A 16006-nucleotide genomic window follows, 5' to 3' on the forward strand; every position below is an offset into this window, starting at 1 on the left:
CACACTATAAAAAGATAAAATAGTAATACAATATATTAATTAAAATAAAAATACAGGATAAAAAATTGCATTTTAAACACATAAGTCAAATTGCAGATACCAGTTCCGCAAATACAAGGATATATCACAATATATCTTGTTTTCTGCATGTTTTTACAAGCCGTCATATCAACTATCTGTCATCCAGACTAGATGATATGGTTGAATGGAGATACACACTCTCTCCATTCCCTCTGAAGTTATTTTCTTGTGTTTTCCTTTAAAATATAATCTTATTTATGCTTTGTTATCAACCACACCGGCAATTGGCTCACTACAGTGCTTGGATTAACTCACAGGAACCCCCAAAAGTGGGAAATAACATGGAGCAAAGCATCCTATGTTTTTTTAATGTGAGCAAACCCTTGTTTAGGAATCCTAGGTCCTGCAGTGTAACTCTGTGATTAATTTCTGACCATCGCATCCTATCAGAAAGACCTGGAAAATCTCTGTGCTTTGTTTAGGAATCTCTGATTCATCCAGTGCAACTGTATGGTCAGCTTCCACCAAAAGTTGAACATTTAGTCACAATGAAGGACTTAGAGATTTCTAGAGGGAGAATATGCATCAAATTCATGAATAACACTGTGTAACAAAAATTGAAAAATTTTCTGTTCCTGGTTTGAAAGTGTCATTTCTTATTTAATTGTGTGGTACTTACTTTGAAAGTAATTGTTCTACTCCAGAAACTTCGTTTTTGTGGCTGCCACAAACAAGATCGTTTTGGCTGAGTCTCAATCAGATATTCATTGGAAAACAAGAGCAAAATGTGCTGCAAGATGTCCCTCCCGCAAAAAGAAAGTTTTTTTACAGTTTAATACACTTTTAATAATATAATATATCTATTAGGAATGTTTGATCTGGAGTTTTTTAAGGAGCTTAATAACCCAGGAACAAAAATCATGTTACATATAATCAAATCTGCGAAAGTGAAACACACAAAAGTGGAAGGCCAGTTGTAATGCTAACTGAATATACTAGCAGGAACAATCTGTACCAATGGCTGCTGTTCTCTTCCTGTTTTATTCCAGAGCTGGCCTTTGCCTCCCTGTTCAGCCTCAATGCCTTATTTGATTTCTGGCGATACTTCAAGTACACCGTGGCCCCCACCAGCTTGGTGATAAGTCCTGGGCAGCAGACCCTCCTGGGTTTACGAAATGCAGGTAGGGGCCTTCTCTCCTGGCATTTAGAACACCTATGATTCAAGGAACAAATGTTCTCGAAAGAGGGTGTGTCATCTACACAGATATCAATAGAAATACCTGACACTTTGGTGATAAGAATTCTTTATTTTGTGAACATTAATGAGGAACAATGGGAATAGTTTCCTTCCTTTATTATTATTATTCCATGTACAGTAGAGTCTCACTTATCAAACATTCGCTTATCCAACGTTCTGGATTATCCAACGCATTTTTGTAGTCAATGTTTTCAATACATCGTGATATTTTGGTGCTAAATTCGTAAATACAGTAATTACTACATAGCTTTACTGCACATTGAACTACTTTTTCTGCCAAATTTGTTGTATAACATGATGTTTTGTTGCTTAATTTGTAAAATCATAACCTAATTTGGTGTTTAATAGGCTTCACCTTAATCTCTTCTTGTTATCCAATGTATTTGCTTATCCAACGTTCTGCTGGCCCGTTTATGTTGGATAAGTGAGACTCTACTGTATAGTCGCAATCTTGTGGGCAAGAGTTCCAGGCCATGCTTCAGAACAGTATTCAACAACAATGTATACAAACTGGATTTTGATTTCTTTTTTTTATAATTTAGCTTTTCCTTTTCTAATAATTTAGCTTATCCTTGGTTTAAGTTCTGTTGTTTATAAGTTTATAAGTTATATTTAGTTTATTTTATTTCATGTTTTGTTATGACTGTTGTTTATTTGCTCGTGGCATGGTATGTTTGCCATTTTTGTTATACTTTGGAAACCGCCCTGAGTCCCTCCCGCTAACAGCTGCAAGCCATTGCTGATTATCTCCTGTCAGCTTTCTCTGCACTCGAGAAGGATAGAAATAAGTGACTCCTTTCTTTAATAAGAGACTAAGAGACTTTGTTTAATAAGGGACTTTAATCAGAGACTAAGAACTGTGTTTGCCCTAAGACTTCCTTGCTTCCTTTTGCATTATTCCACTGAGTGTGCTGTACTTTATGTTTTGCTGAAGTAAAGTAGTTTTCATTTACTTACCACAGTGTTTTAAGGCTGTTCTTGAAAGACAAAACAGGACACCTACACCCTTTCTTACAAAAAGATTTCTATCTCTTCCAGTGGTGCAGACCACTCCGCCGCACCAGCTGACGCCCAAGAAGGCCCCGCCGTCCCCGCCGTCGCCTGCTGTCCAGGGGCAGAGTGTCCTGAGCTACAGCCCTTCCCGCTCCCCCAGCGCCAGCCCCAAGTTTGCCACCAGCTGCATGCCTGGATACAGCCCACAGCTCCAGGGCCTGTCCGGAGGCAGTACTAACTACGTCAACGCTCTGACTTACTCCCCAGGAAGCAGTTACGGCAAGGTTGGGCACTTTTCACTAAGATCTCTCCTTTGGGGACAACTGTGACGCAGGCTGGTGAGCAGCCAGCTGCAACAAATCACTCTGACCAAGAGGTCATGAGTTCGAGGCCAGCTCGGAGCCTGTGTTTGTCTTTGTCTCTGTTCTATGTTAAGGCATTGAATGTTTGCCTTATACCGTGTTTCCCTGAAAATAAGACAGTGTCTTATATTAATTTTTGTTCCCAAAGATGCTCTAGGTCTTATTTTCAGGGGATGTCTTATTTTTCCATGAAGAAGAATTCACATTTATTGTTTAACAAAAAAATGAACATTTATTATATACTGTACAGTAGTTGTCATCACAAACCAACATAACCAGACAAACTGAATCCTATCAAGAATTTCTTCTTACTACCATTATTTCCATGTACAACTGGTATGTACATTTACCAATCCTGAATGCTCTGGTGTTTTGTTTGGCAGGCGCTGGGCATGCTTCCAAACAAAAACTTTGCTAGGTCTTACTTTCGGTGGAGGCCTTATATTTAGCAATTCAGCAAAACTTCTACTAGGTCTTATTTTTCAGGGATGTCTTATTTTCGGGGAAACAGGGTATGTGTAATGTGATCTGCCCTTCGGGGTGAGAAGGGCAGAATATAAATACTGTAAATAATAAATAATAAATAACTCACTTGCATGCAAATCTACATCAGGCCTGGGCAAACTTGGGCCCTCCAGGTGTTTTGGACTCCAACTCCCAAAATTCCTAACAGCCTACCGGCTGTTAGGAATTGTGGGAGTTGAAGTCCAAAACACCTGGAGGGCCCAAGTTTGCCCATGCTTGATCTACTTAGAATTCCGTCTTTCAAATTAAAAAAGTGTTAGATCACCAAATCTTCCAGCAATGGAAATGAATACCAGACCATCAGATTACCCTTGATAGGAAGATGGGAAGAAAAGGAAGACGGGGAAGCTGGAAGGAAAATAAAAAAGAGGATGAGAGGGAAGAAAGGAGAAGATGGGTGGAGGATAGAAAGAAGGTAAGAAAAGAGGAAGGAAGAGAAATGAAAGGAAGAGGGTGGGAGAAAGGAAGGAAAAGATAGAAAGACAACAACAACAACAACTTATTTGTACCCCACCCTATCTCCCGAGGGGACTCGGAGCGATTTAAAGTACCGTCTATACTTGAGTATAAGCCGACCCGAATATAAGCCGAGGCACCTAATTTTACCACTAAAAAACTGGGAAAACATTGACTCCAGTATAAGCCGAGGGTGGTAAATTTCAGAAATAAAAATAGATACCAATAAAATGACATTAATTGAGGCATCCGTAGGTTCAATGTTTTTGAATATTTACATCAACCTCAAATTTAAGATAAGACTGTCCAACTCTGATTAAATCATTATTCTCATCTTCAATTTAAATGTGCTTATGTATCCTTTTAATAATAATAGAGTAAAATAATACATGTAATAATAATAATAAATGCAGGAAAATAATACATGTACAGTAGAGTCTCACTTATCCAACATAAATGGGCCGGCAGAATGTTGGATAAGTGAATATGTTGGATAATAAGGAGGGATTCAGGAAAAGCCTATTAAACATCAAATTAGGTTATGATTTTACAAATTAAGCACCAAAACATCATGTTATATAACAAATTTGACAGAAAAAGTAGTTCAATACGCAGTAATGCTATGTAGTAATTAATGTATTTACGAATTTAGCACCAAAATATCACGATGTATTGAAAACATTGACTACAAAAATGCGTTGGATAATCCAGAACGTTGGATAAGTGAGTGTTGGATAAGTGAGACTCTACTGTAGTAATAAATAGCGTAAAATAATAAATGCAATAATAATAATAATAATAATAATAATAATAATAATATCATAGTGATATAATAAATGTATTAATTATAATAACAAAAATAGAGTAAAATAAATGTAATAGTAGCAACAATAATAGAGAAAAATAATAAATGTAATAATACCAGTAATAATAGAGAAAAATAATAAATGTACCATATATTCTCGAGTATAAGCTGACCCAAATATAAGCCAACCAGGACCCTAACCCGAGTATAAGCCGAGGAGGGTTTTCTCAGTCTTGAAAAAAGGGCTGAAAAACTAGGCTTATACTCGAGTATATACAGTTAGGGTTACAGTGCAAACAATGTGAACAGTGTTGTCGAAGGCTTTCATAGCCGGAATCACAGGGTTGTTGTGTGTTTTCTGGGCTATATGGCAATGTTCCAGAAACATTCTCTCCTGACGTTTTGCCCACATCTATGGCAGGCATCCTCAGAGGTTGTGAGGTCTGTTGAAAACTAGACAAGTGGGGTTTATATTGTCAGAGTATTTGCAGCGCAGCAGTAGTTGGATGGAAGCAGTGGAACGCAGAACGAAGAGACACTCAGAGACGTTGGTAAAACTATTTACAAAGTTTTACAGTATGCAGCAATAATCAACACAAACAGACTTGCAGATGACAGACGAACATAGGACTGTTCTGTTCTCCAACAGAACTTGACTCGAACTCTAGGCAGACAGAACTCAACTGAACTGATGCAATCCTTATGCACAAACACTTGTGTCTGGATACTCCCTAGTTCCAGCCATACATCAAGGTCATCCTAGCTTCTTGGCAATTAACTCTTTCCACATTATGGTACAATCTGGATGATGCAATCAGTTGCAATATAAGCATGGCACAAATTGCATTTAAACACTATCAATACACAAATCCCACATTAACATATATATCTGTGGAATGATGATCAGGGTGGGAGAAAGAACTCTTGTTTGTTTGAGGCAAGTGTTAATGTAGCAATTGGCCAGCTTGATTAGCATTGAAGAGCCCTGCAGCTTCAAGGACTGACTGCTTCCTGCCTGGGGGAATCCTTTGTTGGGAAGTATTAGCTGGCCCTGATTAATTTCTGTCTGGAACTCCTCTACTTTTTGAGTGTTCCTCTTTATTTACTGCCCTGATTTCAGAATTTTTAAATACTGGTAGCCAGATTTTGTTCATTTTTATGGTTTCCTTCTTTCTGTTGAAATTGTCCACATGTTTGTGGATTTCAATGGCTTCTCTGTGTAGCTTGACATGGTGGTTGTTAGGGTGGTCTGACATTTCTGTGTTCTCCAATAATAGTCTGTGTCCAGGTTGACTCATCACATTGTCAACAAGTATATTGGAGAAATAATCCAATCCACTTTTTATTCTGATTGAAATAACCCTATTATATCCTCTTAGTAAGTTGTGTTTTCCATTTCTTTCCCCCCCCCCCCTGCCCTCCAACACAGGCCGTGCCTTTCAGCCCCTCGCCGGGCACTCCTCCCTCTTTCCCCACCAGCATTGGGCCAATGGACACCAGTGGGACCAGATCGCGATACCGCTCTTCGCCCACCGTCTACAGTTCCCCGGCCGGCAAGGAAGACTACATGACGGACCTCAAGTCCCTGGACAGCTTCCTTCGGAGCGAGGAAGAGAAGCAGCACAGGGTGCAGCTGGGTAAGCCCCTCCTGAATCTTGTTGCCTTTTGCAGGAGCAAAAGATGTTGATGGAATTTGCTCCTACTACTGAAGAGTCATCACCTTTGTAATGCCAGGCATCTCAGTAAAGGACGATTCCCTGTCCTTCACATTCAGAGTGGAAAGTTTGCTGTTACTTTTGAAACCAGCGAATGGACGGCCTAAAGACCTTGGCCAGCACTTGAAAACAAGCAGTGCTGACAAAATTACCATCTGTCAGCTGCAAAAGGCCACCCTAGTTGGATTTGCACACATTATTTTATTTTATTTATTATATCCTTCTTTCCATCCCTATGACAATCAGCTCACAGTCAAAAACATCGCAACTTGAAATATACACATATACAATAATAAAACAGTATATCATTATATATTATCTGCCAGAGAAGATGGCGAAAACAGAAGAACAGCCTGCCCTAGGGGAGCGTTCTTGCTCCATCAATTTAGACAAGTGATCCACCACTGCCAGAAGGGACAGAGAGTTTCATCTATGCTGACGATTGTGCAATCACTGCTCAAGCAGGGAGCTTTGGAATGGTTGAACACAAGCTCTCTGAAGCTTTAGGTGCTCTTACTGCCTATGACAGGGAAAACCAGCTGATTCCTAATCCATCTAAAATGCAGACGTGTGCTTTTCACCTTAAGAACAGACAAGCATCTTGAGCTCTGAGGATGACCCGGGAAGGAATCCCACTGGAGTATTGCAGCACACCAACATTCCTGAGAGTCATTCTGGACCATGCTCTGACTTACAAGAAGCACTGCTTGACTATCAAGCAAAAAGTGGGTGCTGGAAATAATATTATACGAAAGATGACTGGCACAACCTGGGGATCACAACCAGACAGGGTGAAGACATCTGCCCTTTGTCACTCTGCTGCTGAATACGCATGCCCAGTGTGGAATACATCTCACCAGGTTAAAACAGTGGATGTGGCTCTCAATGAGACATGCCACATCATCACAGGATATCTATACCCCACACCACTGGAGAAATTATACTGTTTAGTTGGTATTGCACCACCTGACATCCGCCGGGAAGTAGCAGCCAGCAATGAAAGGACCAAGGCAGTGACATCTCCAGCCCATCCTCAGTTTGGGTATCAGTCAGCATGCCAACACCTTAAATCCAGAAATAGTTTTCTAAGATCTACAGAGATACTCGCAGGAACACCTCAGCAAGCAAGAGTCCAAAAGTGGCAGGCTAAAACCCGGAACCTCAATCCATGGCTGATACCGAATGAGAGACTCCCTCCTGGACACACAGAAGACTCAGCGACCTGGAAGGCGCTGAACAGACTGTGCTCTGGCACCACCAGATGCAGAGCCAATCTTAGGAAATGAGCTACAACATGCGAGCATGGAGAAGAGCAAACCACAGACCACCTACTGCAATGTGGTCTGAGTTCTGCCACATGAACAGTGGAGGACCTTCTTATAGCAACACCAGAGGCACTCCAAGTTGCCAGCTACTGGTCAAAGAACATTCAGTATAGTGCCAAGTTTTTAAACTTTATTTGTGTTTTTAAATACATTACAACTACACCCTTGGTTCGCTTCTGACACGATAAAGTTTTCATGTAGGTATTTATCACTGTGTGTATACTGTGGGGGATCAATTGTTGATTTGGTTTGCAGATGTCTAGGACATCTAGAAATGTTACTTTCCCTTCATTTTCTTTTTGGGATGGATAGTGTTTGATTCTTTACTGGTCTCCTTCAAGTCCTGCCATCCTCACTTTTGCATCTTTTCCGATCCCACCCTTCGCAGGGAGCTCCGACTCCAGTTCCCCGTCCAGCAGCCCGAGCTTTTGGAGCTACAGCCGCTCCATGGCCGACTGCGCGCAGATGCTGCGGAAGTTCCAGTACCAGCCGGCCTGCCGCTCCCAGGCCCCTTCGGCCCACAAGGACGAGGCCGACCTCAGCTCCAAGCAGGCGGCAGAAGAGGTGAGCTGCTTATTGGAGGGGGTACAACAGCAATGATTTCAGTGTTGCACCTCAGCGCTGGTTTGCCTTGCACTCCACCACAGCAGGCTAGGTTTAAACAGTTTATTGATAAAAGATAGCAAAGTCTGAATAAAGTAAAAGCAATTTGCAGGATATAATTCCAAGTCTCTGATATAGGAAATTAGTCCTAAAATACAAGGCACCATGAACTTCAAAGTAAAATCCAAAACACAGTTTGCAGGCACGAACATAAACAATCTTTTTCCATGAGCTTAGACAAGGCAGGAGATGTGCTTTCAAAAATCGTTGCTTGGTCTGAAATCACTTTCTGTTTCTCCTGTATTTACCCATGTTTACAAGCAAAAAAAAAGGCATTTCTCTGCCCTTGAATTCCCACATATTTGCCAGCTATTCTAAGGGAACGTCTGGGACGATGAACCTTTAATCTTAACCTTGTATCTCTATGTAAGAAAGATTCCTCTGACTCGCTGCCCGAAACACCTGGAACTTGTTGATGTCCTAAACCCTGTGAAAGGCCACCCTTATCATTAGTTTCTGTTTCCTCACTAGCCTGTGGCCTCTCTGACAATTCAGAGCCAGAGCCTTCAACATTTCCTCCATCAGAGCCTTCGAGATTTCTCTCTTCAGCATTGCTTTGGTCAGCCTGCATAAACCCAAATCCCTCTTCATCATCAGACTGAACCACAACATTCAGTGTCTCTGGAGCCTTTTTATTCTACTCCTAACTAGAATAGAAGGAATCGCACGACTCCTCGGATGTTCTTGGGCTGCAACTCCCAGCGTTCCTCATTACTGACTATCCCAGCTAAGATGGGATTTCCACTCCTGTTATATACACATATTTTGAAATACAGCCAGCCTTCTGCATTTGTTTTTGTTAGGGCAGGCATGGGCCAACTTTGGCCTTCCCTCCAGATGTTTTGAACTTCAACTCCTGCAATTCCTAAAAACCGGTAGGTTGAAGTCCAAAACACCAGGAGGGCTGAAGTTTGCCCATGCCTGGGCTAAGCAAATCCCTTATAAAACTCATACAATATATATTATATTTTTATATTATAATATATAATGTTTCATGTTGGTAATACACTTTTTAGACATGCATCCATTAGTGACACAGTAATTCAGTTTTACTAGCAAACCGGAAGTAATAATCATATGATGCTATACTAATTATTTAATATATTGTATATGCATATAATATTAATAATATTATAATGTAATACAATATAATTACAGTAGAGTCTCACTTATCCAAGCCTTGCTTATCCAAGCCTCTGGATAATCCAAGCCATTTTTGTAGTCAATGTTTTCAATACATCGTGATATTTTGGTGCTAAATTCGTAAATACAGTAATTACAACATAACATTACTGTGTATTAAACTACTTTTTCTGTCAAATTTGTTGTATAACATGAAGTGTTGGTGCTTAATTTGTAAAATCATAACCTAATTTGATGTTTAATAGGCTTTTCCTTAATCCCTCCTTATTATCCAAGATACTCGCTTATCCAAGCTTCTGCTGGCCCGTTTAGCTTGGATAAGTGAGACTCTACTGTATTATTATTATTATACACTATTATAACGGTATACAGTAGAATCTCACTTATCCAACATAAATGGGCTGGCAGAACATTGGATAAGCGAAAATGTTGGATAATAAGGAGGGATTAAGGAAAAAAGCCTATTAAACATAAAATTACATTATGATTTTACAAATTAAGCACCAAAACATCATGTTTTACAACAAATTGACAGGAAAAGCAGTTCAATACACAGTAATGTTATGTAGTATTTTTGACCCATCCTTTTTTTTTTCTTTTTTTTCTTTTTGTGGTCCAGGTTTGGGCTCGAGTCTCCATGAGCCGGCAGCTGCTTGACCACATGGACACCTGGACGGCCAAATTCCGCAACGTAAGTCCTGGGGTGAATCGTATAATTTGTATAACTGGAAGCTTGGCTCTGTAAACATGGTCAAAAAGGGGGGAAGAAGACACTTGTTGATTCTCTAAGTCAGGCATGGGCCAACTTTGGCCTTCCTTCCAGGCGTTTTGGACTTCAACTCCCACAATTCCATTTTATATGCAGGAAACTGTTTACTTATGTTTCTTTCAACATTGGATCCAGCGCAGTCTGGCTTCAGGCCGGGACATGGTACCGAGACAGCCTTGGTCGCCTTAGTCGATGATCTACGCTGGGAACTGGACAGGGGGAGTGTGTCCCTGCTGGTTCTGCTGGACCTCTCAGCGGCCTTCGATACCGTCGATCACGGTATCCTTCTGGGGCGCCTTGCTGGGATGGGTCTCGGGGGTACTGTTCTTCAGTGGCTCCGGTCCTTCCTGGAGGGTCGTTCCCAGATGGTGTCATTGGGGGACACCTGCTCGGCCCCACAACCATTGACTTGTGGGGTCCCGCAGGGGTCAGTACTGTCCCCTATGTTGTTTAACATATACATGAAGCCGCTGGGAGAGATCATCCGGAGTTTCGGGGTGAGGTGTCATCTGTATGCAGATGATGTCCAGCTCTGTCACTCCTTCCCACCTGTCACTAAGGAGGCTGTTCAGGTCCTGAACCGGTGTCTGGCCGCTGTGTCGGACTGGATGAGGGCTAACAAATTGAAACTGAATCCAGACAAGACAGAGGTCCTCCTGCTCGGTCGCAGGGCTGAACAGGGAATAGGGTTACAGCCTGTGTTGGATGGGGTCGCACTCCCCTTGAAGACACAGGTTCGCAGTCTGGGGGTTCTTCTCCTGGACTCATCGCTGAGCCTGGAGCCCCAGGTCTCGGCGGTGGCCAGGGGAGCCTTTGCACAACTCCGCCTTGTGCGCCAGCTGCGCCCGTTCCTTGGGAGGTCTGACTTGGCCACGGTGGTCCACGCTCTGGTTACAGCTCGTTTGGACTACTGCAACGCGCTCTACATGGGGCTGCCTTTGAAGACGGCTCGGAAGCTCCAACTAGTACAACGGGCGGCAGCCAGACTAATAACAGGAGCGGCTTACAGGGAGCGTACTACTCCCATGCTGAGCCAGCTCCACTGGCTGCCGATATGCTACCGAGCCCAATTCAAAGTGCTGGTTTTGACCTACAAAGCCCTAAATGGTTCTGGCCCATCTTACCTGTCCGAACGTATCTCCCCCTATGAGCCAGCTAGAACTCTTAGATCATTGGGGGAGGCCCTGCTCTCGGTCCCACCAGCCTCGCAGGTAAGGCTGGTGGGAACGAGGGACAGGGCCTCCTCGGTGGTGGCTCCTCGGCTGTGGAACACCCTCCCCAGCAACATACGGCAGATACCAACTCTCCTAGGCTTCAGGAAAGCCTTAAAGACATGGCTGTGCACACAAGCTTTTAATGAATAAGAACATGGACTTTACATGACCTGTACGAAGAATCGAGGATTCTGGATGAATGGATTTTAATCTTGGACATTCTTAAAATTTTATATAATGTGATTTTATTTTGTAATGGTACTTGTTTTATATGAACTGTTGTTTTGTAGATTGTTTTATATGAATTGTTGTTTTTACATAGTTTTTAGGCATTGAATTTTTGCCTGTTTACTGTAAGCCGCTTTGAGTCTCCTTGGAGAGAAAGGCGGGGTAAAAGTGATGTAAATAAATAAATAAATAAATAAACATTGACAAGTGAGAATCCTAACTTTTTATGCCTCCAAATCTGTACATAAAATCTTCCCTTTTCCCTCAGATATGTATTGATTTATTATTATTATTATTATTTTTATAAATTATTATTATTATTACCCGCTTTTATCTCTCCAGCAGGAGACTCAAAGTGGCTTAACATAAAAACATCAGCATACGATTTGAAATATACAAATATTAAAACAGTATTAAACATCATTAGTGTTAAAAACAATTCAGCCATATTACAATAAGATATTAATGCCAAATGAACTTAAGAACCATCAAAAGCAAGATGGAAGTCAACAGTTGTTTTTTTTCTTTTTCTTTTCTCTTCTTTTCTATACCTTTCTATTTCTCTTCTTTTCCTTTCTATCTCTTATACAAGCAAATGTTCTTCCACTTTCGATGTAAACAAAATACTGTATTTTTGCCTCTTTTTTGGTTTTTTCTGTGAGCTATTCAATATAAAACCTCAATAAAAAATATATATATTAAAAAAACAATTCAGATTAAATCTATAAAAACATAAATGCTTTCCATTATTCTAAGAAAGCGTCCAGTGACGTTTCCTTCAACAACATTGTTCATTTGTCAATGTGCCAAAGCTATAGAAAGTCCCTTTTCCCTTAGAACATCTGCAATGCAGTATTAATACAGTAGCAATTCCTCTTAATGATGCTAAATTTGAATTCACTCTCTACTTCGGGAAAAATGGTAGAGCTCTAATGACTCTTACTCTGTATTATTTCTTCTCTGTCATATTAGAGGTGATTGGAGGTTGTGAGTTATATGCCTTACCTCCTGTTCGGAAACTTGTCGCATCTGTTCAAAACACCTGTGTGCTTTGTTTGTTTTTCTCCCCTTTCCCCCTGCCTTTTAGTGGATTAATGAGACAATTTTAGTGCCTCTTGTGCAAGAGATTGAGTCTGTGAGCACCCAGCTGCGAAGGATGGGATGCCCAGAGCTGCAGATTGGAGGTAGGAGTGCAACACTCAAAAGAGTTGGCCCATGCCATCTTGCTGATGACTGCAACAAAAGAAAAACCACCCAAGTGGCCAAAACTGGGCACATACTACATAACTGCATCATTGCAGGCATTGATATACCCTTGGTGTCTATCTTTGCTAGGTAGACATAGATAGGAATCAGGTGGTTGTGACCTGAGTTAACACTTTTGACAGATTTGCAGGATGGAGGGTGTTTATGACAAAAAGCAGCCTTGCATTTCTATCCTGGTCCGCCGTTTTTGCAGATGCCAGCATCAGCAGCCTGAAGCAAGCCGCTCTGGTGAAAGCCCCTCTGATCCCGACCTTGAATACCATCGTCCAGTATCTGGACCTTACTCCCAACCAGGAATATTTGGTGGAAAGGATCAAAGGTAAACCATTATCTTTACAGGGGAGGACTGTGTTTTTGTGCAGGATCTCTTGGGATAGAGACAAACTCCTTTGGGCTCAGCATTTCCCAACAAAAGCACCTAATTTGCATTTGCCAAATTAGAAATAATAACCCTTTCCAGAGTGAATTTCCCTTCTTTCTGGGAGGCAGCTTTCCTCCCACTTCCTGTTGCCTCGTCCACGTTCTGTAAGTTGTCTGTAAGTTGGATGTCTTTCACTCGTCCTGTATTGGAAAATCATAGGGCAAAGATTAAAACACTGATACTAATATTATAAAATGCACAGTCTAAAAGTGACTGGGTTCCCTGTAGATCTCAATGCCAAGGGAAGCTTACTGAATATACTCGAGTATAAGCCGACCTGAATATAAGCCAAGGCACATAATTTTACCACAAAAAAACTGGGATAACGTATTGACCCAAGTATAAGCCGAGGGTGGGAAATGAAGCAGCTACTGGTGAATTTCAAAATAAAAATAGATACCAATAAAATTACATTAATTGAGGCATCAGTAGGTTAAATAATGTATATACAGTAGAGTCTCGCTTATCCAACGTAAATGGGCCGGCAGAACGTTGGATAAGTGAATATGTTGGATAATAAGGAGAGATTAAGGAAAAGTCTATTAAACATCAAATTAGGTTATGATTTTACAAGTTAAGCACCAAAACATCATGTTATACAACAAATTTGACAGAAAAAGTAGTTCAATACGCAGTGATGCTATGTAGTAATTACTGTATTTAAGAATTTAGCACCAAAACATCACAATGTATTGAAAACATTGACTACAAAAATGCGTTGGATAATCCAGAAGGTTGGATACACTAGTGTTGGATAAGTGAGACTCTACTGTATATGGATACATATATACAGGTACATTGATCTATATGTACATAGGATTTGCAAGGACCTGCAAACATTAGAGGGGAAAATTCATATATAAAATTAATGTATATAGATAGATACAGATATAGAAGTACATAGGGATTGCAAGTGCATGCAGAGGGTTAATGCCTATATATCTGTAGGAGAGTTTAACAAATATTTCAGGGAAAATGCTTTTATAAGATTAATGGATATATATATTTCTTCTTCCTGACTTGCAAGGGCGTCTTTCCCTTTTCAAAACATTCCCTTGGTGAAGTGGCTTTTTCAGCTCAAAAAAAGGGGTCTTCGAGTATATACAGTATATAGGAGATTATAATATTTCAGATAACTTGCAATACAGCTACAGGACTTGTAATAAATACAGTGGTTTGCTTCCTTTGTGGCCTTCCTTTGTCCCCACCATAACATAATCTGTTCTTCCATCCAATCCACTCCGCAGAGCTCTCTCAAGGCGGGTGCATGAGTTCCTTCAGGTGGAATCGAGGCGGAGACTTCAAAGCCCGCAAATGGGATACCGATTTGCCAACGGATTCAGCCGTAAGTTTTGAATGCTGTCTGGATTTGCGTAAGCCCCCCCCCCCCCCCCACCACAGAACCCATAGAAGGCATGGGCAGACTTTGGAATTGTGGGAGTTGAAGTCCAGAAGACCTGGAGCGCTAAAGTTTGCCCATGCCTGATTATAATATTATGTCAATATTATTATGTATTTATATTTTAAAAGGTATGAATATTATCTATATATATAAAAGGGTAATGAAATTTCGGCCTAGGACAAAACAACAAAACTACACATCCCAGAAACACTAAACTTGGCAGCACAACCCCTCATCCATGCCTCTACGTTCATACAACAAAAAGAAAAGAAATATAAAGTCCTAATTAGAGGGAGAGGAATAATTGTTTTTATCCAATTGCTGCCAGTTAGAAGGCTAAGCTCCACCCACTTGGTCTGCTGTCAGTTAGAAGGCTAAGCTCCACCTACTTGGTCTCCTAGCAACCCGCTCAGCCCAGGGCCACTTCAATCAGGCCTCTTCCACACTGCCTATAAAATACAGATTATCTGATTTCAACTGGATTATATGGCAGTGTAGACTCAAGATGAGCACCAACCCCTAGAGTCAGACACGACTGGACTTAATGTCAGGGGAAAACCTTTACCCTTTACCTTAACTACCATCAATTCCTCAATACTTTATTTCCCATACCACCAGACTTCGCCACAGCAACGCGTGGCCGGGCACAGCTAATTATTTTATAATTCAGTATGTCTGACATGTGTTGCAGCGGACATACTATTGGTAAAATGCATCTCTCTGACGATCTTAACTGGGGAATATATTTGGGGTAGGGCTTGCATTACGAGCATCAGGCTATTTCTTCTTTTCCAGTTAAGGTTTATTTTCAGAGAAACAAGGGTATGTATCCCTTCCTTGTATAGGATACTAGGCTTGAGTTCACTTCTGTATAGTCTTTGGCCACAGAGCGGAGCTCTTTCTCTCCCTTCAGATCCTTATGCACGTCTTCTGCACATACCTGGATGCCCGGCTGCCTCCTCACCCGAAATACCCCGATGGCAAAACGTTCACCTCTCAGCACTTCATTCAGACACCTGATAAACCAGGTAATGAAAATAGTTCACCATTTCTATTAGATGCACGGCAGTAGTAGCAGCTAGCGGTTGGTTTCGTGTCCTGCAGTGTCTATACAAAGGACTTTCCTACCCCCTTCCAAAACCCATTTATTATCATTATTATTATTATTATCATTATTATTATTATTATTATTATTATTATTATTATGACACAGCAAACAAGATAGACATGCTGGATTATTATTATTGTTGTTATTATTATTATTATTATTATTATTATTATTATTATTATTATTATTATTATTATTAGAAACACAACAAGATGAGTCTACAGCAGACACTTCCCAAGTGTCTAGGACTGTGTGATGTATTTTCGGATGATGTGTATTATTATTATTATTTTATTGTATGACACAGCAAACAAGATAGACATGCTGGATTA

General features: G+C 40.7%; 1 protein-coding gene across 4 annotated transcripts in view; it reads left to right on the forward strand.

Moving 5' to 3' along the window:
• The window catches only part of tmem209 (transmembrane protein 209), a 32926-nt gene that overhangs the window by 8733 nt on the left and 8187 nt on the right, over positions 1-16006 (forward strand). For all 4 annotated transcript variants that reach the window (XM_062983352.1, XM_062983350.1, XM_062983353.1 and 1 more), the window contains 9 exons: positions 1071-1202; positions 2318-2556; positions 5850-6057; positions 7849-8024; positions 9886-9957; positions 12565-12661; positions 12937-13062; positions 14412-14509; positions 15480-15594. In XM_062983352.1, the coding sequence (XP_062839422.1) occupies positions 1071-1202; positions 2318-2556; positions 5850-6057; positions 7849-8024; positions 9886-9957; positions 12565-12661; positions 12937-13062; positions 14412-14509; positions 15480-15594 (1263 nt within the window). The remainder of the gene's footprint in view (positions 1-1070; positions 1203-2317; positions 2557-5849; positions 6058-7848; positions 8025-9885; positions 9958-12564; positions 12662-12936; positions 13063-14411; positions 14510-15479; positions 15595-16006) is intronic.

The sequence above is a fragment of the Anolis carolinensis genome, chromosome 5 (genome assembly GCF_035594765.1).
Source record: "Anolis carolinensis isolate JA03-04 chromosome 5, rAnoCar3.1.pri, whole genome shotgun sequence".
Classification (NCBI taxonomy): domain Eukaryota; kingdom Metazoa; phylum Chordata; class Lepidosauria; order Squamata; family Dactyloidae; genus Anolis; species Anolis carolinensis.